The sequence below is a fragment of the Azolla caroliniana genome, unplaced genomic scaffold (assembly GCF_043228905.1).
Source record: "Azolla caroliniana isolate FFs.n. ecotype wild unplaced genomic scaffold, voAzoCaro1.0.p SCAF_1, whole genome shotgun sequence".
Lineage (NCBI taxonomy): Eukaryota > Viridiplantae > Streptophyta > Polypodiopsida > Salviniales > Salviniaceae > Azolla > Azolla caroliniana.
Genome location: NW_028230436.1, coordinates 27,025,179 through 27,049,289, shown reverse-complemented (window position 1 = coordinate 27,049,289; position 24,111 = coordinate 27,025,179). Strand labels below are relative to the sequence as shown.

General features: G+C 38.5%; 1 protein-coding gene, 2 long non-coding RNA genes and 1 pseudogene across 3 annotated transcripts; 2 read left to right on the top strand and 2 right to left on the bottom strand.

Moving 5' to 3' along the window:
* Nucleotides 1-8,934: 8,934 nt before the first annotated feature.
* On the top strand, nucleotides 8,935-12,391 carry LOC147869357 (uncharacterized). Its single transcript, XM_087328472.1, has 6 exons — nucleotides 8,935-9,805; nucleotides 10,618-10,661; nucleotides 10,753-10,916; nucleotides 10,994-11,099; nucleotides 11,237-11,406; nucleotides 11,500-12,391. Exons 1-6 carry the CDS (start codon nucleotides 9,054-9,056, stop codon nucleotides 11,944-11,946), a joined length of 1,683 nt encoding a protein of 560 aa, XP_087184598.1. The 5' UTR covers nucleotides 8,935-9,053; the 3' UTR covers nucleotides 11,947-12,391.
* Nucleotides 12,392-12,584: 193 nt separating this feature from the next.
* Nucleotides 12,585-13,103, bottom strand: LOC147869356 (uncharacterized). The gene is made up of 2 exons (XR_015530602.1): nucleotides 12,968-13,103; nucleotides 12,585-12,794 (listed from the first exon to the last, which is right to left on the bottom strand). It is a non-coding gene; the product is annotated as an uncharacterized LOC147869356 (long non-coding RNA).
* Nucleotides 13,104-19,194: 6,091 nt separating this feature from the next.
* On the top strand, nucleotides 19,195-21,640 carry LOC147869355 (cytochrome P450 86B1 pseudogene; annotated as a pseudogene).
* A 236-nt stretch (nucleotides 21,641-21,876) lies between these two features.
* LOC147869354 (uncharacterized) lies at nucleotides 21,877-23,423 on the bottom strand. The gene is made up of 2 exons (XR_015530600.1): nucleotides 23,223-23,423; nucleotides 21,877-22,091 (listed from the first exon to the last, which is right to left on the bottom strand). It is a non-coding gene; the product is annotated as an uncharacterized LOC147869354 (long non-coding RNA).
* Between the last annotated feature and the right edge of the window lie 688 nt (nucleotides 23,424-24,111).

The following is a 24,111-nucleotide window of genomic DNA, read 5'->3' as shown; positions in this document are numbered from 1 at the left end:
TTTCACCCATTTTTTCATATCCATCTCTATTTTTGTTAAACGATTAAACATATCTAAAGAGTCCTCCTTACTTATAGCCTCATCTTGTGTATCCTTATGTTCCTTTCGTTTAGACACTGTAGTGTCAATAGGAAAAAAAGATAAAATAAATGGGTTCGAGACTTAACCGAGTTTGTGTGTATGTCGCAATCACATCGGCAGTTTGCACGCGACGAGCATGCTAAAAGAACCCACAGAGGAAGGATGCGCCCCCAAGAAAAGAAACACGGCACTCGGCAACGTCAAGAACAAGAAAGAGAAGAACACGGCAACGGCAACGACGACTACGACGGACGATGACGAACGCCAGCAGGTCGTCCAGCACGCAGACGGCGATAGACGTCAGAGGCGGCAGCGCGGCAACAGACGACAACACAATGAGGGGGGGAGAGAGAGAGAGTGCAGCATGGTAGCAGGCGGCGATAGACGTCGCAGACAACATCGACGACAATGTGGCAACAACAGCACGACCGTTGCACCCAAACAATAGAGAGAGAGAGAGAGAGAGAGAGAGAGCATGCAAGAAGGAGAGAGAGAGAGAGAGAGAAAGCATGCAAGAAGGAGAGAGAGAGAGAGAGATACACTTATGAACAACACAAGATGGGGGATGAGTAACTATGTTAAATTAGCATTATCATCATCATCAAATACAAAAATACCCACAATGAGGTATACATACATCTCATGTGCAAATGTGCACATGTGTGAGTAGAATATAGGTACTAAGGTGTAAGTCCTATATTAAATGTACTTAGGAGTGGAGGATTTAGAATATCCCACTTAAGTACAAGGTCATATTTAAGGCGTTATAGTCAACACTTCTAACTAGATTCTATCTAGGTAACTACGAAGTTACATAGTTGACTAACTAACTAAACTAAGTTGAGCATGATCTCTCAACATGAACAATAAATGGGGGATGATTAATAAGTGTAGCTCGAGGAACTCTTACTTATATTTAAGAGACATAAAAAAAAATACCCACAATGAGGTATATATACATCTCATGTGCAAAGGTGCACATGTGTGAGGAGAATATAGGTAGAAGGGTGTAAGTCCTATATTAAATGAACTTGATAGTGGGGAATCTAGAAGGTATCCCATAGTGGGGAATCTAGAAGGTATCCCACTTTATAGTTAACATTCTAACTAGATTCTATCTAGGTAACTACTAAGTTACGTAATTAACTAAGTTGACCTTGAAATCTCAACACGCTCGCTCAAGCTCAAGTGTGAGAGTTCGGCTATTGACTAAGTCATGTCGGCAGTTTTCATTTCCTAATCCAGAAGCCTTCGACGAAGGCTTGGAGTGTTAATTGGCCAAAGGTCGAGTGCCAATGAAAATGGGTGGAGCTTGTCTGCTCCTAAGGCCTTGGTAAAGATATTGGTCGTCTGTTGATTAGGGCTGACGCGTTGGAGGTCGATGGAGTCGTCAGCATTGTGCATGATTTTGTAAATCCATCGACAACTAATCGTCTTCTTGTGCGGTGGAGGTGCTACAAGATCCCAAGTCTCGTTGTCAAGTAGCGTTTACATCTCTTGGCCCATGGCTTCCACTCATCGGGGGTCACGAGTTGCTTCCGTAAAGCTTTCGGGCTCTTGCTTGGTTGCTAGCTTCATCATGAAAGCATAATAGTGTGCCATATACTCATTGTAGCCGAATCGAGTAATCAAATTCTTCTCTCTATTCGAGTGTCTGAGTTTTTCATTTGTAGAAGCCAACGCCTTCTTTACACCAGGGATCCGCATAATGGGCACTCCGAACTCAATATCCAAAGAGAGAGCCAACACATCCAAAACGCTTTTGTCAGGGTGATCGACTTCATATTTAGGCATCTTACCTTTACCTTTGTCCAGCCTGGCCGATGGTTGTGTTGTGCTCCGGTTGCTCGGTTGCTCCAATGGTCCGCTCATCATGGTTGAGCTTGGATTGGCAGGTATAGGTTTCGGCTGAATGTCGTCATCTGAGATGGTGTCTGACTCTTCCTCAGTCGGGCCAGACGAAGTCGAATCAGGTTTATATCAAGTTGACGGTTCGTCGAAGATGACAACCTGACTTACTCGAACTGAACAAGTGGAAGGGTTGAAGCACTTGTATCCCTTTTGTTCGAATGAATATCCCACGAAAATGCACTTTTCAGACTTCGGGTCGAGCTTCTGTCGTTTTTCGGTCGGGATATGAACATATGCAATACTTCTGAACACTCGTAGATGCGACAAAGTCTTCTTTCCAGCATACATCTCATGTGGAGTTAGTTCGTGTGCTCTAGTAGTTGTGCATCGATTCATAATGTAGACGGTCGTGGATGCCGCTTCGGCCCAATAGTATTTTGGCTTGTACTTCTCATGCAACATGGCGTTGTCGTGCCTTTCGGCTCCGGATCGTTGCGTGAGTCGGGTGGGAACCACTGAGGTTTTGGACTAGGAGAAAGAAGAATATGAGATAAGGCTAATAATGAATAGGTAGAAAGAGAGATAAGTTACGAATCTCGTGAATCCCACGAATATATTATATTGGTCAATCCTTACAAAATAATCAACAACCATATACATCTTTCCTTCCTCCTTATATAAGGATGGGCGAGACTAAGCATAGCTTCCTTCTTTTTCTAAAGTGTTCATGCACACTAAATGTGCATGAGTTGCTTTTTCCACTATGGTTTTATTTCCTAAATATAGTGCTCACGCACGCTAGATGTGCACGAGTATTTTTTTATTGGTTTATATTTTTCTTGTAAATAAAGTATTCACGCACTCTAAAAATGCATGATTTACCTTTTAATAAAGCTAGGCATAAATAAAAGTCTTATATCTATTAAATCTATATTTATAACACTTAATGATAAGTTAATACAATGGTAAAGTTTTGGTTTATTTACATGGAGGTATAGGGTTTGAATCTTGCCCTATGCATGTAATAAATATTTTAATATTTTCTTTTATTTATATATATGTACTTAAATCGGATATATTATTTTTACATTTTTCACGTAGTGTGCAGACTAAACTACGGTTACACGTGCTATCTCGAGTATGTGCCAATTCTTTTGTTCGGCTACACCATTTTGTTGGGGTGTGTGTCTGCATGAAAATTCTCTCCGGATGCCTTCACCTTGGAGGTAGGAGATGAATTCGTCATAGAAGTACTCCTTTCCTCCATTCGATTGTAGGCATTGAATATGTCGACCCATTTCTTTCTCCACTTGGCTCTTGAGCTTTTGGAAGTGGGAGAGCACTTCACTCTTCTTCTTCATCAAGAAGATCCATGTGTAGCGCAAGTAATCGTCGATGAAGGTGATGTAGTATCAACATCCGCTGATCGTCGACGTTTAGGCTGACCCCCACACATCTGAGTGGACTACGTCAAGAAGGCATTTGCTTACGTAGCTCTCCTTTGGGAATGGGAGTCGATGTTGTTTGCCGAGTTGGCATGCTTCGCATACTCAATCGACTCGTTTTGACTCAAAGGTGGGAAGTTTGATAACTATTCCCTTCGACTGCATAGCTCGGAGCCGTTGGAGGTTGATGTGGCCAATCCTCTTGTGCCACAACTCGATATGTGATTCAACCTTAAGACCGTTTGCATAACTGGTTGATTTTACCTCGCCCAAATCAAGAATAAACATTCAGCCTTCTCTCCATCCTCTAGCTACGAGTCGGTCATTCTTTTCTATAAAGCAGCCTCCATTGTTGAAACAAATCTGCATGCCTTGCTCCACGATTTGGCCGACTGAGAAGCTTGTGGGTGGTCGTGTTGGCGAAAAATATTATTCTCAAATTTAGCCATGCTTCTTTTGGCATCTTGGTGTCTCAAATGTGACAGAGCATGTGATCATGGACACATGTTGTCAAACAATACATCACCCGACTCACCCCTTGCTCCCATGTTGGGTAGTTGGCATTTGTGATGTCAGGTTTGTTTTCGAGGGCTCCAATACCCTTGGCCGACTAGGTATTGGTTCATCTTGTACTCTCAATATGAGAAATTGCTCTAATCTAGCTTTTCACTAGGGAGCGAGCTAGCCATTTGTACGTTCATGTCAATGTAGTGTCTTTCTTTTCTAGCTTTTCTTCCTTTGGTCACGTACATGTGCAGCTACGTAGCGGCACTACGGTAGCAAATAACTAGAGTTGTTGTTGGGTTCTCAAACACACAATCACTATGAGTCAGGTGGGCTTAGTGGATATGCTAAACCACACGCTCTGATACCATGTTAATAATTAGGTAATTAACTAATTATGTGATTAAGTTGCAGAATATTATATGATATGTGTGTGAGAGGAAGAGAGAGGGAGAGTTACACTTATGAACAATAAATGGGGGATGATTAATAAGTGTATCTCAAGGAACTCTTACTTATATTAAAGAGACATCAAAAATAAAAAATACCCGCAATGAGGTATACATACATCTCATGTGCAAAGGTGCACATATGTGAGGAGAACATGTATAGGTATAAGGGTGTAAGTCCTATATTAAATGAACTTGATAGTGGGGGATCTAGAAGGTATCCCACTTAAGTACAAGGAACACAATCCTACCAAAGACTTTATAGTTAACATTCTAACTAGATTCTATCTAGGTAATAACTAAGTTATGTGGTTAACTAAATGGCTAAACTTAGTTGAGCTTTAAATCTCAACAACTTTTCTACCCCAATCCAATGCTCAACATTCTTACTCTCTCTCTTATTGTTTCCCTTGCCTTGAAATAGTGGAAAGCGCTAAAATTGTTGACCTTAAAGTTCTCTCAAATCATAAATAGAATGAATGTGCTACCTATCACTTACAAGCATGAAAGAGAACATACTATCCACTTGGGAAAACATAAAATGGTGGAGACATTAAATGTTGGGTCCTCGAGAAATGTTTTCTACTTCTTGAGACGAAATTATGTCCATTGAGATCATGTCCATGGTAAGGGTGGTAGAGTACATGAAAAAATGTCCCTCACATCAACTTCTTAGAATCACATGGAAAGTAAGTAAAAGACCCAAAAGGCTCATAGAAGCAAAATTTCGTGTTTTGTTTGGTCTCAAGCTATAGAAAAAAACTTTGGATAATGGGATGGAACACACTTGCTTCATGATGTATCAATGGATTCCTCTGGAATGAGGTTGAGGTCTTTTTGCATGGATTCAAGTTAGAGCCCATCTCCTTGTTGACCTTTTGAAAGCTTGATTCCATATGAATTAGTTCATACTCCATTATATGTGAGATGAGTTGTTGGCCTATAAAAGGGTTACGAGACTAGTCAACTATGCACATTTTGCCTTGAACATATTCTGGTGTCTAAGTATCACATGTTGACACAATGCTATGTCTTTGATGACATTTGACTATGCTCAATTTGCCTAAACATGTTCTAGGGTTTCGTATTACATTTTGGTACAATGTTATGTCTTTGATTATGCTTTCCACACATATTTGACCCAACCCAATCATTTGCTTGAATTTCTCTCATAAGCGCAATGTACACTTTGAATCATAGTATGAACCATACATACCATACGTGCATTCGTATTCATGAATGGTTCAATCATTCGCGAAAGAAAAACACCCTCAAAGAATGATAAATACCATACTTTTGGATTAACTATTTGTTATGAGGTAGATAAGCCTAAAAATGAAAAGAAAACAAATAAAAAACATTAAAAAAATGGGGAAAAAACAAAAAAAAACACAAGAATGTTTGAATAACATTCGCATTCGTTTTCCAACGTAGGAAAACGAATGTTATACTAGACGAACACGAATTTTACGTACTATGCTTTGAATAGTGACATTGATTAGTTAACTTCTTGAATGTCGTGAATCAATAATCCCTTCGACATGTATCACGTGAAAATTGCTCTCACATGCCATTAATCATCGTCATGTGTCTCTTAGGTCATGTTTGGCCTCTTGAAATGATAATACGATCTCTCGCTCTCCCTCTCTCTATGGTTCTACTTATTCATTGTATCCATTGGCCCTAATATCTAAGTGAGATGTTTGGTGAGTACTTAACATCCCTTCTCGACCAAATGCATGCACAATATCTAGTGCATTAGGGGAGGTTCCATCATGGGTGTCAACAAGGAGGGCTACTCAAGCTTGATGGAGATGTTAGAAATAGGGAGATGAAGAGCTTCAAAGAAATATGTGAAATCTTCTGTTAGATTGGTGTGGCATGCGATGGAAAAAAATGTGGGTGAGGTAGAGAAATTTAATGGTGGAATTGAGACGTTTGAAAGTTGAGATATCATGGCAAAAAATTGAAGGGTCACATCAACAAGCCATGTTTGCATCATACGCCGGGAAGAGATGGTCTAGGAAGTGAATAAAAGCAAATTACAAGAAAACAAAAGAAAATCCTTCATGGACTCAAATTTGTAGAGGTATGTTGAGTTTAGCTCATGAACATGGGTTCTCAAGCCAACCATATGGAGTTTGGTGGGGCCACGATTGAAATATATTGAGGAATAATGTCATGTTCTTTTGTTTTAACAACTCTATATGACTTAATATTTTGAATCTACAATAATGGTCATACGCCAAATGCATATAAAAAAAACATGACCATATATGTAATTTGTGTAGAACTACCCTCTTTTAAGTAGTAATGGATCATGTCCAATGGGCATGTATTCCCCAAAGATGTCATTCATCATGTGTTAGAAGGATGTCGAGAAGTTTGCGAGGCCAAATAACAACATCGTGTACTCCAAATGGCCATAGCGAGTTTGGAAAGTCGTCTTCCATTCATTCCCGGGCTCGAATAAGACTAAGTTGTAGGTTCCTTGTTGGTCAAATTTGGAGAAGATTCGCCCAATTCCAAAGTTGATCGAGAAGTTCCATAATCAATGATAAGGGATACCAATGAATAATGGTTAAGCAATTTAGAATGCGATAATCTACGTACATCATATGCAATGATAAATCTTTCTTCTTAATGAATAAGAGAAATGTTGAAATCTATCTAGTCTCATCTTCCACTTCATTGTTCTTGCTCCTCCTTTTTTATCTGTCCCCCATTCTCATGCGTCTCACTTGTCAAATGTCGTCTTCAATCTTAAGCATTTTGAACTCCTTGAGGGCAACCCCCTTTATATACAACCAAGCATGCAATAGGTATGTCAGGAATGTGTGCAAACTCACACCTCTTTATGCAAGACATGCCCGCCTACAAGTCACCTTGTGACCACTCTTTTATCATCTATTGTTGTACTATATAAAGGGGACTAGGTACCCACTTCATTAGTGCATCTGATGTTCTTGAGTTTCTATAGGTGATGATCAACCCACTTCTTTGTATCCATTATTAAACTACCAAGGTATAATATAAGGTAATATTTGATGGTATTGAACATCAATGATATTTTATGTTTTGTAGTATTTCCTTCACTCGGGTTTTGTTGGTGTGGTTAAGCACCCTTAATCCATCCCCCCCTTAATCTCTTATTACATTGCTCATGATTAGTTCAACTTGTAATATTGTTGATGTGGAGGATTGCGGTTGTGGTGTGGGTGAGCATGTTTTGTTCATAATTACTCATCACATGTTGGATTGAATTGTAGATAACACGTGGGTTGTTAGAGAGTTCTTTACCAAATGGGACCATCCTTAAGTAGATCCGAATGTGGAGGGCTTTCCATCACCCATCAAAGTAGGCAAATTGAGAGCAAAGCCCTAGACATCAAGGGGCTTAGACAAGGAGATTAATGGAGGCATAGTGTGCATTCCATAGGTTGCAAGTGAGACTAGTTGAGCATTGTCCATGGTGTGGGTGGACATGTTGTATTCATAATTTCCTACTACATGTAAGCTTGAATTGTAGATGGTGAATGTGGGGCATTAGAGATGGCTTGTTGCCGAACGACCCACCCTTAAGAAAGTGTTGCAACAATGGATTGCCAAAAGCATTTGTCCATCAAAGTAGACAAACTACATACCACCAAACCATGCAAACTGAGAGCAAGCCCCTACATGGTGAAGGGCTTGATAATGAAGGAGGCTACTCGAGGTGTAATATGCATTCCTTCATGGTGTCAAGGTTGTTAGCAGTGAAGTCCATCAACCCAATGTGTGTATGGAATGGTTCAAGATCTATGTGAGAGGACTCATAGGGATGATAGCACTCCGTATAGAAATCGGCTATATAAATGCTTCATGCACCGAGAGAGAGAGAGAGAGAGAGAGAGAGAGAGAGAGAGTCAAAGAATGTCTAGAGTCGAGAGAGTTGTGGAGCTAAACGAGAGAAAGTAATGATGGCACGATCTCTTGCAATGGTAGGAAAAAAGTAGATTTACCCGAGCAAAAAGAGAACACTTTGTATGTATGGTAGGCATTAGGTGCTGCATACATACCATACATACATACAAATGCAAAAAGAGAATGTTGTATGGTTGACATAACTTATGTGTGATCTATTGCGGCATCTGGAATGCAGTGATGAATAATTTCCTGTGACCCAATTGCTCATCATCATGATCATCAATCATCATTCATCGAGAGTAAACTTCGGTTGGCCCCCCCCCATTCAAAGAGTTATTATAAAACTTATATGATCATAACGCGAAAACAAAAAAACGTGAAGGAAAAAACCATGAAGAAAAAACTGATATGATCATGACAATGAAAACAGAAAATGTTAAAGGAAAAACATGAAGAATGACTGATGATTTAGTACACTATGGAGTATGTATATAAAAGGTTTTAAGAAATACATATATGTATGTACATATAGTATGGACATAAAACTAAATAAACCTAAAAAGAAATGTAAGTAAATAAATAAAACAGACAGTGTTAAGAAAATGCAAAAAGCCATCAGATTTTAGGGTTTCTTCTGCTTCTTCTGCGTCTGCTTCTGCTTCTGCGGTCTGTCTCTGTCTGTCCGTCCGTTAGGAAAGACTGTCGTTTCCCTGCAATTCTTCATCTTCTGCGACCGACCGACCGGCCGACATAGAGTGATTGACAGAGAGAGAGAGAGAGAGAAAGAGGAAGAGAAGGAGGAAAAGCTTGATCTTCCATGGCACCTGCTCGAAAGGGAAAGAAGACCTCCTCCCCTGCTGCCAAGAAAGCCAAGAAAGAACAAGAGGCTTCTTTGCAGAAACAGGAGCACACCCCTCCTTCGCTGGCCCAAGAAGATGAAGATAATCGCATGAAAGACACATATGAAGAAGAAGCAGATGAGGTAAGAGAAACTTCTGCTTCTGATCCTCCACTTTCCTATCCAATATCCAGCGATTCAGCAGATGTAATAGAAAAGGAAGCAGCACAAACAGCTACGGGACAAGCCATTGCTTCTGAATCTGCCAATGAGGAAGGTGTTGGTCTTGATCAAGACGATTTGGGCCTCGAAGGAGACGATCTTGGTCTTGAAAGAGACGATTTAGGCCTCGAAAGAGAAGATTTAGGACTTGAAGAGGAGGAAGAAGAAGTTTTAGGTCTTGCCGAGGAAGGAGATGAACTACGTTTCGAGGGAGAAGAGGATGTAACAGCACACGAAGGAGAAGGAGAAGGAGAAGGAGAAGAAGAAGGAGAAGAAGAAGAAGAAGAGGAGGAGGAGGAGGAAGATGTAGTAGAGGTTGAAGGAGAGGATGTTGATAACGATGCACAAGTAGAGAAGGAAAAGAAGGAAAATGTAGAAAACTCAAAAGAAAATAGTGCAGATCAAGATACTACGATGCAGAATGGTGAAGGCGTTTCTAAAGGAGGTGAGAACGAGGCCCAGATATATGCTGCGAGGAAGGATTTTACGGAAGGGAGCAACAGCTCAGGGTAAGTTCTCTCCTTTTCGGTTCTACTCCTCCTTCAAACCTAATCTATATCTTTACTTCTCCTCATAACCCCTTACCCTTAAATTTTTACCAATGGTGCGTGTTTCTAATCTTCATTGCAAGTTTTTGCTATTGTTATTCATAAGTTTTATCATTGTTCTCAGTTCAAAACCGCTCACAAACTCCAAGCTTTATTGTTTGTAATCCACCTTGAGAACTCACCAAATAATTTATTATCCAAAGTGCTCTTTGGGAACTGACTCAGTCATTTATGATTCTCAATGATCTTTGAAAACATATTCTTATCGCTCTTTAATAAACGAAATGCTAACATAAAACCTCACTGCTTTCCTTACCCTTTCAAACATTAACTTGGTTGAAGAAAGTAATGGCAGTCATTAATCATTTATTGCCCTTTAATTAAAGGAATGTTAATCCAAAATATTACTGCTTTCAATTCCCTTTGAAATGTTAACTTGGTTGAAGAAAGTGACGGGCCATCGTTCATAATTTTTTGTCTTCTTTGAAATCCTAGATTCTATCATTTCTAAACCTCTTTGAAATCCGAACTTTTAACATTTTCAATATTCTCCTTCTCTGTGTTATGTTTTATGGCTATACCCGAAGTAAAATACTTTGCTTGCTTTGTATTCCTGACATCTGTGAGAGGGTATAATGGCATACACTATGGTTCTAATTGGAGTTTCAGCTCCTTGAGGTGTTTCTTGGAATAACATTGTGCACTTGCCATTGCAAGATTGGTCAGTTACGAATCTTGTCTGCCACATAAAAACTTCGTTTTCTTGTATTCAGGGGCAAAATTTTTATTGGTGGATTGACAAGGGATACAACTACAGGTATGTACTTCATTCTGTCGCTTTGCAATTATTTTTCTTTTTGTGCTCCTCGTGAGCTTTCCTCACTTATATCGTCACATCCCTTTGCCAGAAATGCTTACTCGTCATTTCAAGAAGTATGGAGAGATCATAGATTCTGTCATCATGAAAAATCGAAGCACTGGTCATCCTAGAGGCTTTGGTTTTGTCACATTTGCTGATCCGTCAATTGTTGATATTGCTCTGAAAGACACTCACATTCTGGATGGCAAAATGGTATGCTGAAGATTTGGGTCACTAATTGAGTGAATTCATTTTATTGATGTTAATAATAAGTATTTTTCTCCTTTTAGGTTGAAGCAAAGCGAACAGTACCACGGGAAGTGACCCCTACATCAACTAGAGGGCCAAAGACCAAGAAAGTTTTTGTAGGAGGACTCAAGACCTCCACAACTGAAGGTAAGAGTTAAATGTTACCTATCCTTTTATCTTGTATGTTCATAATCCATGTGATAAGGGGGATTTCTTATTATTGTTTTAAGAATAAAAATAACGTTTGTACTATGTTAAAGATTCATGAATTCTTTGTAATGCAGAGGAATTTAAAAGTTTCTTCGAGAAATTTGGAAAGATTGCTGAATGCCAAATAATGCAAGATCATAGCACTGGAAGATCTCGTGGGTTTGGCTTTGTAACCTTTGAGAGTGAACAGTCAGTTGAGGATCTGTTGAGTCACGGGAAAATGCATGAAATTGATGGTAAACAGGTGAGAGAATGTACTTTAACAAACCAGTGATGTTCATCGTTTCTATCCAACAGTTTGAGGAGGAGATGAAACTGTTTCTTCAAACTGTGACAGGTTGAAATTAAGAAAGCAGAACCAAAGAGAGGAGATGAAGCTCCACCAAGTCATGACAGGGGTGGTCCTCGGAGGGGAAGAGGAGGTTCTAGTTATGATGGAAATGTTGGGTTTTATGGTGGTTATGGTGGTGCTGGTGGGGGTGGTGCTGCTGCCGCTCCATATTATGGAGGTGGACCATACAGGGGTGATGGAAGACATGGAGGAGGCTATGCATATGGAGCCGCATATGGTTATGGTGGTAGTGGCTATGGAGGTTTCTATGGATTTGGTGGCGATGTTGATGATGGTTATGGTGGCATGGGCTACAATTATGCTGGCTATGGTGGTTCTGGATCTGGTTATGGTAATGTTTATGGTGGTGGTGGTGTTGGGGGAAGTGGTGGTGGTTATGGTGGTAGTGGCCGTGGCTATAGTAGTGGGAGATACCATCCGTATGGCAGGTGATAATTCTAGAGAGATAAGGAAAGGTAGGAGAATTGGCACACTTGGAGCAATATGGATATAGCTCTTATATTGTTGGCTACTTTTCTTAGATTGTGTCAGAATGATCTCATATGGACAGAAAAGATTTACTGGCATGGTTGTTTCTAGAAGTGCGCTAGATTGCTGATTGCAAGCTTTTTTCTTGCAAGAGTTGGATTTAGTGAAAGCCAATATGCTTTAAGGGCTAGCCCAATTCTTTAGGAAAATACCTTCATAGTTTTTTCCCCGTGTGTTTTTTCGTAGTGGAATCTGTACTTTGCTTTGTTGACAGAGACACTAGACTGATTCCGTTGTAGCAATGAATAGTTTGAACTTGCTACTGAGGTCACTGTTTAGTTTAGTTTGATGTTGTACGAGCGATTGCGAATTCCATTTGATTATGACGCATATGGGTCTGATTCCATTATAGTTGCGTATAGAAAAATCTTAACCTTACTCAGATTAGTTAGGTTATAGCATAGTGTAGTTTGATTAAACAAATGTATGATATGCATTCATGAAATAGTCTTTCGTGATATAGGAGTCTCAACGTACGGTTCATATGAGAAATTCAATACTTAAAAAGATTTCATTACCTTTCTATTTTTTTCTTTCCAGGGTTAAGATCTCCCTGAGATCTAGTCACTTTTTACTTGCATTTTATTAAGATTTGCAGGTTCGAGTGATAATAAACCCCAAGCTATTCCATTACCTTGCTTGTATGTGAGCAACAACATGGAGATGGGAATGGAGGTAATGCCATGTACATAATGTAAAACATTGCCATAAACCTCTTGAACATGTGTATTACTTTCTTACTACTTTTACTACTGTTGCTACTATTACTACAATTACGAATATTATAAACCCCAGACTATTCCATTACCTTGCTTGTATTGTGAGCAACATGGAGATGGGAATGGAGGTAAGGCCATGTACATAATGTAAAACATTGCAATAAACCTCTTGATTGTGTGTATTACTTTCTTACTCCTTTTACTACTGTTGCTACTATTACTACAATTACTACTATTATTTACTATTATATTTATCCCCACTGAAGTTTTTCCTATGTATAGAATGGACGGAAAATGCCTGCTTGTGACAAGTTTTTGCTCTCGTGTTAAAGGTTACACTATTCTAGCATTAGCATGAATTTGGGATTAGTTTCTGTATTCTAGATGTGATCAAAATTCTGACTAGACACTTGTATTATATCCTCAAACGTGCAAAATATATAGTCGGTTGAACCTCCTAAATCAATTTTTGTGTTATGTAGTATTGACTGCATTTTTTCTGCCTCAATTGGACAATAACGTTAGCTTCATATAATTGGTATTGCGGAAAGATGATGGCAAAACTCTTGTAGATGATTATAGCCAGACAATGTGGGTATCACTTAGCTTTTGATGTTTGGGGAAATACTGAAACTAAAGGCGAAACGTCTGGACTGATTGAGTTCTTTCATGTCAGTTTGAGGAATGTTTCGAGGAATATAAGTTTCTGCATCATGTACGTTCAAACATTCATCTATGCATCGTCCAGTTTTGGTATAGTATCTATGTCTTAATACCACAGTGAAAATTTAATGCATGAAGTTTATGGAGTTTTAGGACTGTTGAGCCACTATGAACTGCCACATGGTTTAGATGCAATTAAACTTCTTGGATCTTGTGTTACCTAGTTTAATAGTTGCTATGACAAGTTAAAACTCTTGTTAGTAGGTTACAGACAAAAAGATTAAGTAGAACTTCAGAAACAAAATATATGGAAAGTGCTTTATTAGTTGGGACTATGCAACAACGAAGAAAAAAGTAAACATATTTGTGGAGCTGCTGTGCATTGCTACATAATCTGATACACCATATGCGTAAGCACTTCTTCATTACTACATGTATAATAATCTGAAGTGTGTCAATTGGTTATCAAAGGAGCCTAATAGAAAGGCCATTATTAGACCCCATTATGTTGACGACTGAGGATAACTATATGAAGTTATTTAGTAGGTAATCTGTTTGAAGCAACCTAGGATAACTATATGAAGTTATATGAATATTGTCTTACACATTTAAGACAATAGTTATTCTCATTTGCCACTCTTTTTCAGTTATTATGTTTCTTTTGTATAGATCATTTGTTTGTGAAATACTGATAGTCTTTCTCTTGCCCACAACAACAAAACAACTTGGAGTCCTTGAGTTCACGGCTCAATGGTGACACCTCTTTTTTGCCCCTTAATTTACTGGATCCCACTTTGCATTGTAGTTTTGAAAACTCAATCCAACAATATAAACCAATTCAAATGTGCAATGTGATGATAGATATGTGACCTTGTAGAGTTCTCTCTCATGATTGAGATTTCGTGTATTCTCTAGTATATTCAATTGCCACAAAAGAAGTCCTTTAAACTGTACAACAAATTTCCTCAACCCCACTTGTGAATCCATTCACTCCAATTAAAGACTGAATTTGGTGAAGATAATCTCACTCCAATTAAAGACATCCACACTAAATTGATATACCTTGAAACCATTCTAGCCATTGTGTATAAAAGATGTCATTCCATTGAACAAAAGAAACAGATATTCCTCAATGGTAACACTCCAACCATAACCCTCCAAATGAATACCTTATCTTGCATTGTCAATTGAGAACACCAACCTGTCTGGATCACATGAAACCACTAGGTAATGGTTGTCAATCAACTTGTAATAAGCATCTTCTGTTGATATTATAATCATGAATTGACCCATAAGATGATAACAAATCATTCATGCAACTTATTCCAAACAAAGAATTTAGTCCTTGGAATATGAATGGTTGATCTTGCACTTCAAAAGGCCATTAATATTCTTTGTGACACTGACATAGTATCCTTAATTGTTACCAACACAATCTAGCAACAATCTTGAAGTCACCAAAACCTCCAGTTGTAATGAATTGACACATCCCTTTTCTTGTGTAGAATTCTATTGCACAAAATCTAACATGCTTTGTTGAGATGTCAACAAATTATTAACTATTACATTCCTTGAACATTTGACATCCCTTTTGGATTTCATGACATTCCACCAAGTAACTTCAATTGTTGTGTTTCCAAGATGAATTTCGGCCTTCTCTATAAAGTATGCCACCATTTCCAAAGTTGTAGGCCCTCAAACATAAATTGAAGGAAAGTGTATGGACAAGCTAACATATGCTCATATAAATTCAATATCGATGTACAAACATGATCCCATGCCAACCATGACAAATAATATTTGCATTCAGTGTGATACCATTTCAAGAGCTTTCTTGGACTATGGTAACAAAGATATTAAGATACCATAGAGACCACAATTGATCAGACCACCTTAAGCCATACATGAAAAGGAAATGCTAGAATTGAGATATCCTTTTTTGTTTCTCTCTCTTTCTATGGAGGAGGTTAAAGCACAATTGATTATCTAATTGGATGTGCTCTAAAGTTATCCATATGATCAACTACTTTTGGTTGGCCCTATGCCGTATTGATGTTGACAATTGGATACCCCGGATATAAAGAGCTAAAATGATATAAAGAGAATAAGCTACAAAATGTTAACCTTAACCTTTCTAATATTCACCAAACATGTAACACCCTCGAATATGGGGTCTCAAATTCACTCGTTGTCCAGAAACAATTAAGAAGATAAGGGACCGTGAGTTACATCGCCTAGAAGCTATGGTCAGGATACCATTTACATTAGGACCACATGTCACACCCACATTGAAACCCTTTGACTTCCTCCTTTTCGAGAGATTTGGATGGAAATGAAACTAGTCCCAACACATAGTTGTTTCGTTTATAGAATATGTTACACCATAACATCTTTTGTACCAGTAACCACACTAAACTCTTTTATCCAAGTTTAGTTTATTTTTATTTTTCAATGATTGTGTACACATCCCATTATTGTAACCAATTGGCTCATGTGCCAAATTTGGTCTTAGTAGACATCTCTCTCTCTCTCTCTCTCTCTCTCTCTCTCTCAGTAAAAACACACAATTATATTAATAAGTGTGTGTGACAAACACTACACTACATGGGTAGTGGAACATGTTGAATTGCTAATAGGCAAGACGGACACTCTACTGCAGAAAGAATTTCCACTTCCTCCAATAAAGAAAATTGTCACATTAATACTCCCTTCAACTTTCAAAGATCTCTCTCTCTCTCTCTTACCTCCACAAAAATATTTCACTTTGCACAATGTGAAAGTGAGACTTAGTATATATGTCATCAATCAAAAAATCCATAGCTCATGGTAGGTGGTGTTATTGTGGAGGTTGCGAATCAATTAGCAATGTCCTTGCTCTTACGTACAAAATGCATCAATCCCCTTATCAATACTTGGTTTCTACTTTTATAGGTTCAAATGCATTTTGGCTAAGAGTACACATGCGCTACCTATCTAAACTTTTCCTTGGCAACAATATTTTTCATTCCATCAAACGATGACTAATTTAAGTTCTCAACCATTTGGTTTAAGTTTTTTAGTAAGGAAATGCATGTTTAAGTTTGTAATTAAATTCATTGAATAGTGTTTTTATTTGTATCAACCTTAGAATAAAAGATCCATGAAAACTAAACAAAAGAAATCGATTCATTTCAATGTAGAATGAAGTTGTGCATAAGCATTTGGTAGCATGCCAATTTCATGAGCATTTCGGTACAACCCATACTCCTCTAAGAAAGGAAGACCCTAAAATTTATGAAACTCCAGTATGCTCTAAACATATACGACGGGGACCTATGAAGCTTTCAATGACAATAAAGTCTTCTCCCAAATTGGAATTGCTAATAATAGTTGGGTCATCATATTTGGTGTTGGTTCACGTAAGACAAGAATTGCAATCCTTCCATTCATGTTTCTTGATCTATGACTATGAGAAGTGTAAATTGTCCCACATTGATATTTTCACGATTAACATGAAGTTGAAAATATTTCATATAGTGAACTTCCCATGATGAAGATGAGGATCTATGGCCAAGGGAGTGATTGTATATTGATCAAGTAACAATTGTAAGATGTATTGGGAGCCAAAATAAAATATTACTAACACAGTAACACTTGAGAAAATGGATATTGGTAACATAACCATTTTTCAACAAATATGATTTTCATGAATTGAAAGCTTTTGCCAAAGTATAACCTAGGCATCACAGGATGGTGAGAACACCACCACATTGTTAAGTAATTTTAGAAAAAAACCTAGTTTTGGTGCAAATTAACTGCATGAGTTGGAAAGCAAGTGTCATTTTCCTCTCTTTATAGTTTGTATCTTCTTCCCATCCATTGCACGGTGCATAACTGTTACATAAAATGGCCAATGGTGCGGAAGTGTTACATATAATGACATTGTTCAAGTATCCATCAACTTTATTGGCTTAAGTTAGGTATGAGCTCAGAGTACTATGAAAAAAAGACAAGTTCAAAAAAGAAATATATAACAACTTTTGCAACTTCGGTCTACTACGAACCATTGCTTGTATAATGTTAATATTGTAGATATTGGCATATGGAGGCTACTCGGAGGATGTTGTTTGTCTACTTCTATGTCATTACTCATGCAATCTACTATGAAAAGTGGATTTTCTTGAAATTAATGTTATAGGTAAAATGTGCATTAATTATTATCCAAGTCTATGGAATTCATATATATAATATGACATTTTGGTAGTAGAGGGGGTCGTGTGCAATTACCAATGATATATTTGGGAGGAGCATGATGATTCTCCTCATTTTGAAAGCAAAGATAAATTGAAAATGAGTGTGGTATGTATGCATTTTAAATATTTTACATTAAAAATCCCCTTTCGTAATTCCTAGTTACACATTACAGTAGAACAAATAACATTTCTATTCAAACATAACTTTATAATGTAGTAGGTATGCATTTGTAGTACTTGCCAAAAGCTCCCTTTCTTGTTGGCCCAACCTACCTATTTGAAATTATGCATTATGAAATATTGAACACATAACACGTATGAATGTTGAATCTTGAGTATGTATGTATCAACTACATAGAAGTCCTTGTTTTATGTTGTTACTATGAGTATGAATAGTAGGGATAAATTACCCAAAATAATGCATAACAAAAAGCATAAAATGTGCTCCCCTTCTGATTTAACCTTTCATGTTCTTTTTGCCTAGAACCACATTCTAGCAAAGTAAATCTGACCTTTATGTCCAAATTTTCGTTCTAATCGTGTCCACCTTCCATTTCTATTTCTTAATATATCCTACAACAAAGCCATGTGACTTGTAGCCATTCATAGTTGTGGTTGTATTCATATTGACCTCATACATGGAATTGTGTATGAATATAAACCACTATAAAGAACTCGTGCCACCAAATACTTACATTCCATTTATGATATAGTTGTTTGCACAGTATTGATTTAAAGTGAATATGTTAATGTTAATGAATACACAAAAGGAAAGCTCGATGTTGATAGAAACACAACAAGAAGGTAGTGTAAAGCCTTCTAGGAAAAGGAGATGAGGACCAAGGTTCCTTTTCTCGAATAAAATGGACTTGCAAACCTTAATAGAATAAATTATGGTGAATTCGACACATTGCTTTTTTTTACAAGCACATCAGAGAACAACATGCATTATTTGACCAACAAGACGAGAGAAACCAAAATGAGAAATGTTTGGTGATCTACTCCCAAAGCATTACATCCCATACCTTTCTCTCTTACCCATGGTGCAACAACCTCAAGGAACAAACCATCAATGTGGTAGGAAGGAGTTGGGGTGGGGTGGGGTAGGGTTAGGGTTAGGGTTAAGGGTGGGGGGGGGGGGGGGAGAGTATGGTTGGGTAGAGGATAAAAACCTTAGATGCATGCAAACATAATAGATGTTAAAAAAGAAAGCAAGGTCTAACATCATGAAGCTTGGGACTTCAGTTCAGCATTAGGTTGGTGCAGAGAAGTGAATGATGTGGCCCAAACATACAAGGAGGTATTTTTATTAGAAGGTGGGGGGAGTTTTGCAATGGGTAGAGAGAAACTAAATGCATAGACAAAAAGTAGGAACCCTCCAGCTTTTACTTCTCCAGAAGGTGAGCAAACCCTCATAAATGAAAAGGCCTCCCCCCCCCCCCCCCCCCCCTCCAAAGAGCATATTTTTCCACTATCCCATCATCTCATTCCAGACACCCTTTTTAAGTGGCAATTTCTTGAGGAGTTTTCAAACGTCGTATAGTTCCAAATTGCCAAACACTGAAAGTGAAAAAACAAACTATCAGCTTTCCTGTAGATGAAATTCTTTCTAGGGCAAGCTTGTCGGAATTAAGGATCCGTTTATAATCCATCTTGGAATTTCATCATCTGCCAACACAGCTTAAACCTTTCACAAATGAGATTCTTAATGCCTATCCAACATAGTTAGCATTTTAGCCTGTAGAATTTACCCCCCCCCCCCCCCCCAATACACACAAAAACAAACCCACATGCTGCAGATGTGCTTTGTATTGCAGCCACAATTAGTTGCAACAGTAAACTATTTCAGCAACTAATCAGCAGGTTGAGTTATTATTACACCATCCACATGTCAATGGTTCAACTTGCTGGCAAGTTTGGGGATGAATTAGCTGCAAATTTCAGTCTTGTGGCTTGTTAGGCCAAAAACGAAGTCGAGAAGTGCACTCCAGGAAGATACAGAAAACAAAAAGAAAATGGGGTTTTATTTGTTTAACGAGGAATGGAGTCTGCCAGCGATGTGGCTAATAATGGGTGGTGCTGGCACGTGGATGGCACTGATGTGGCGCCAGCACTGGCCGCTGATGTGGCGACTAGTGCTGACATGGCAGTGGCCGGTGATGTCACAAGCATTGCTGACATCGCAGAAGCAATTGCATAAGAGGGGGGCAATGAAAAACCCTACTAACTGGCCATTGATCGGGATGCTCCCGGCCTTGATCATGAATCTAGGCCCACAGTACTATGACTGGATGACATCGATCCTCATAGCAAATGGCGGAACTTTTCAGTTCATTGGTCCATGGTTGTGGCTCGTGGGTGGGAGCCGTCGCCAAGATAGTCTGGTGACAGCTGACCCACGCAACATTGAGCATGTTCTCCGGTATAACTTTGCAAACTACCCTAAAGGCCCCGACTTCACTGCCATCTTTCATGACCTCCTCGGGGATGGGATCTTCAATGCCGACCACGACCTCTGGCGACTCCAAAGGAAAACCGCTAGCCTACACCTTAACTCACGCTCTTGCCGAGATTTTGCTGATGCCACCATCTTCTCTGCTGCCTCTAGAAAGCTCCTCCCTATCCTCCGCCACAATTCAGGTTCGTCTTCCACAGTTGATTTCCAAGATCTTATGCTCCGTTTCACATTTGACACAATCTCGATTGTTGCTTTTGGTATCGATACAAGATGCCTAAGCCCTGACCTACCTAAAGTTCCCTTTGCTGCCGCCTTTGAGACGGCACTAGAATGCACTTCTTTCCGCTTCTCGACGCCCATGATGAGCTGGAAGGTCTTGCGCTGCCTCGGCATCGGGTGGGAGAAGAACCTGTCCGATGCTCTTCATGAGATAGATGCATATGTGCAAGAGGTCGTGGATGACCGCCGGAAAGCCTTCACATCCAATCCCGACATGGCTTCAGACCTCTTGACTTGCTTCTTAAGAATGGAGAAAGGTAATGGGGGCACCTTAAAAGCTCACGACGATAAGTTCCTTAAAGATGTGATCATCAACATACTCTTGGCTGGTAGGGATACATCGGCTCTAGCACTAGCCTGGTTCTTCTGGTTGTTGGCCGCTCATCCCAAGGTGGAAGAGAAGCTAGTTCAAGAGGCTCGCCATGTCCTGCTTCCAACCAATGGTGAGCTGCCAGCTGAGCACGAGATTCTCCACACACGAGAAAAGCTCAACCAAATGGTGTACCTCCAAGCAGCACTCTTAGAGTCGCTCCGCCTCTATCCTTCAGTCCCAACAGACTATAAATATGTTATGAGCGATGATGTCCTTCCGGACGGCAATCAAGTGAGAAAAGGACAGCAATTCATCTATAGCATCTATTCCATGGGGAGAATGGAGAGCATCTGGGGAAAGGATTGTCTCTTATTCAAGCCAGAGCGGTGGCTAGTGTACAATTCTGAGAATAGTTACAGACTAGCTTCGAATATATCACCGTTCCAATACACTGCATTTAACGCTGGTCCTCGCACTTGTCTAGGGAAAGATATGGCATTTACTCTAATGAAAGTGGTAGTGTCCACCATTCTCCTCCGGTACAGTGTGGTATGCCTTCCTGGCCAGGAAAAAATTGTCCCGAAGCTTTGCCCTACTCTCTACATCAAGGACGGATTGCAAGTCAGAGTGCAACCTCGCCAACCATTATAGCTATATACTATATAGCTCCTTTTAGATATACCTGTATTGTCTTGTTATAGGTATACACTACATAACTCTTTTTAGCTGACGTTTACTGCATAATATGAAATTTGCTTCTTGTTTGCAACACCTAGATTTGTCTTTAAAAATAACAAAGAATACCCATACATCATAACTTTTATTAGCATTGTCTCTCTAAATCAATAGGGGACACCATTGATTGTTTTGAGAAGCCTCGTTTGAAAAAGTGATTTGTAAAGCCTATTCTTTCAAGATGAAAATTTAGCTGTGTGCTTCTTTTTGTTGTTGAGCCATCTTAACAAGAGGCTATACATCTGATGTGTAATGTATACCCCCCAATCTAATGTATCCTTTCTGATCACAAAAAGATCGTTAATGAGAAACAATTTGACGACAATACTGCAATGAATTTACCTTACCATCAAACCAGTTCAACTCTTTGAAAAGCAAAAGGATCGCAATTTTCATTGAAACTCTTGGGTGATAAAATCTTCCAGAAGAAGAAGCCCAGAAAGGGCAGAAGTACTGTTTACTATTTCACATAAAATTGTTTACTCATGTGTTGAGCTAATATTCATATAGAGTAGTACGTGACAGTTTAATTATCATTATCCCCTTCAGACATTGCAAAAAAAACCTAAATATGAGAACTACCAAGGTAGTGGTTGAAACCAGTCATCCTTCACATTGCCTCATTGTTGTAAGAGGCTAGGAACAATCCTCTGGCAGAACAACACAAATTAAAGTACAATTAATCAAAAAAAAGTATAAATTTAGATCAAAAGTGAACACAAAAATTATGATTGACATAAACATATCAAAGTTCCAAATATTTAGGCAATCCTGAAGATTGTGTCAGATTGGAGTTTTTGTGCAAAAGTAAGCATTGGGAGTAGTTGCTACAAAATTGTGTCTCCCTTTGCATATTTACCTGATGATTGTAGCACATTGGAAATTTGGTGAAGTAATTAACAACTAATGGTAGTTGCAACCAAAATGTGTCTCCTTTTGTGTATTCTAACCAATGAATGCTTCATGATTTGCAATTTTTAGGAATGCAAGATTACAAGAGAGTGCGAATGAAGAACCGGACTATTCCTTCATAGAATGACATCCATGAAACAAAAGTTTTGGATAGCAGGCCTAGCAACTATGCAACCAAAGAAATGTGGTATTACATTCAGGCATACATAAGTAGAAAAAAAGAGAGCTAGGTGGCATTATATATAAATTAATTCAATCAAAATGTGTTTCCAATGAGAGGGGTAAAATGAGCTGTGATAGATAAGGATGTAACGAACGATTAACTATTTCCCATAATGTTACAAACTGATCATCATGAATTAGTGACTTCTATCTAGACTTAATTTCCTCATTGCATGTAGCCATTTTGAAAGAACTAATGTGTATTGCACTAGTTTATATAATATGGAGATGAATTCTTTCTTCCAAAGTTGTTGGTTTTAAATATCTACAAAGGGAGGCAAAACCCAATAGGATATATATCCACCATCAGCTCAAAACACTTATACAACAAGAAAAATCTGATAGAAACATACAAAATTTCAGCTAAATCCTGTATGCATTTGTGTTATTTACTCTCTTCTATTATTTCATGCACTAGGGCTGTTGGCTAATTAGAAAAACAAATTGTCCTCGAATAAATTTTTTTATTAAATATGTTAAAGAAGATCCTTTCAAATGAAATTAAGAGGAATTCTTCCAGAATTTAGGATGGAGGTTTATTGCCCTTTACACAATCAGATACTCAGGTATTTGAGAATAAATATAATCAAGAGATTTAAGATGAAGGTATAATACCCCTCACAGAGTTTATGTGTTTTAAGCATTACCTGTGAGAGAATCACGGGAGGAAGGAAACGTGGTAAGACAAGGATGATTCAATAGAGAGCCTCTGTCGTTCTTTCTGTCGTGACCTAGCTTCCCATCTTCTTCCAATTTCTTCTCCTTGCGCGGCAACTCGATTCGGCTGTTTCACACTTTCAGTGATCCTTTTGTCCGGACATAATCAGCTTTTCCCACCTCCTGGCCACGCCTTTCGACAAAAAAAAAAAAAGAGCGTTTTAGTTTTCTAATCAGTTTAGTCAGGACTCAGAATATCCCCCTCCAATTTTTCCTGCCAATACTTACTCTCTCTTTAGCACTCCCTCGTATTGCTTCAGTAACACCCTTTTTTCTTTTTCTTTTTTTCCAAAATAAAAAACTCCTTCCATTAGTAACTTATAAAATTTTACAAATAACTTGCTAAGAATGTTATATACAAATCCTAGTAGGAACGTGAAAGTTCCATCTTATGTGGAGGTTCACTGACTCAAGAAATGGAGAGAATGACCATTATTGGATGAAGGCTAAAGTAACACCCTTTTTGTAGTGGTGGGACACACTTGGAGAAATACTAGTGCATATGTGGTTTAACATTCATGATTTTCATGATGTCATTTCAGAAGTACAAGCTTCGTATTGGGCTACATGTAACTTTTGAAGGAAATGGGGGTTGAACATTTCACGTTCAACCCCCATTATTCTAAATGCTTTGCTTCTACAAGCTAGAGTTCTTCTTATTCTAGATTTATTACAATTGATATGCTAGAATGTAATGTCTAGGTTATATGAAAGAAGAGCTACGGATATGTTTGGGTTAGTGAATCCATAATCCATATATAGTGGATCTTGTGAGTACAAAAATCTATACTGAAATTTGACATCGACTTGAATGTCTTT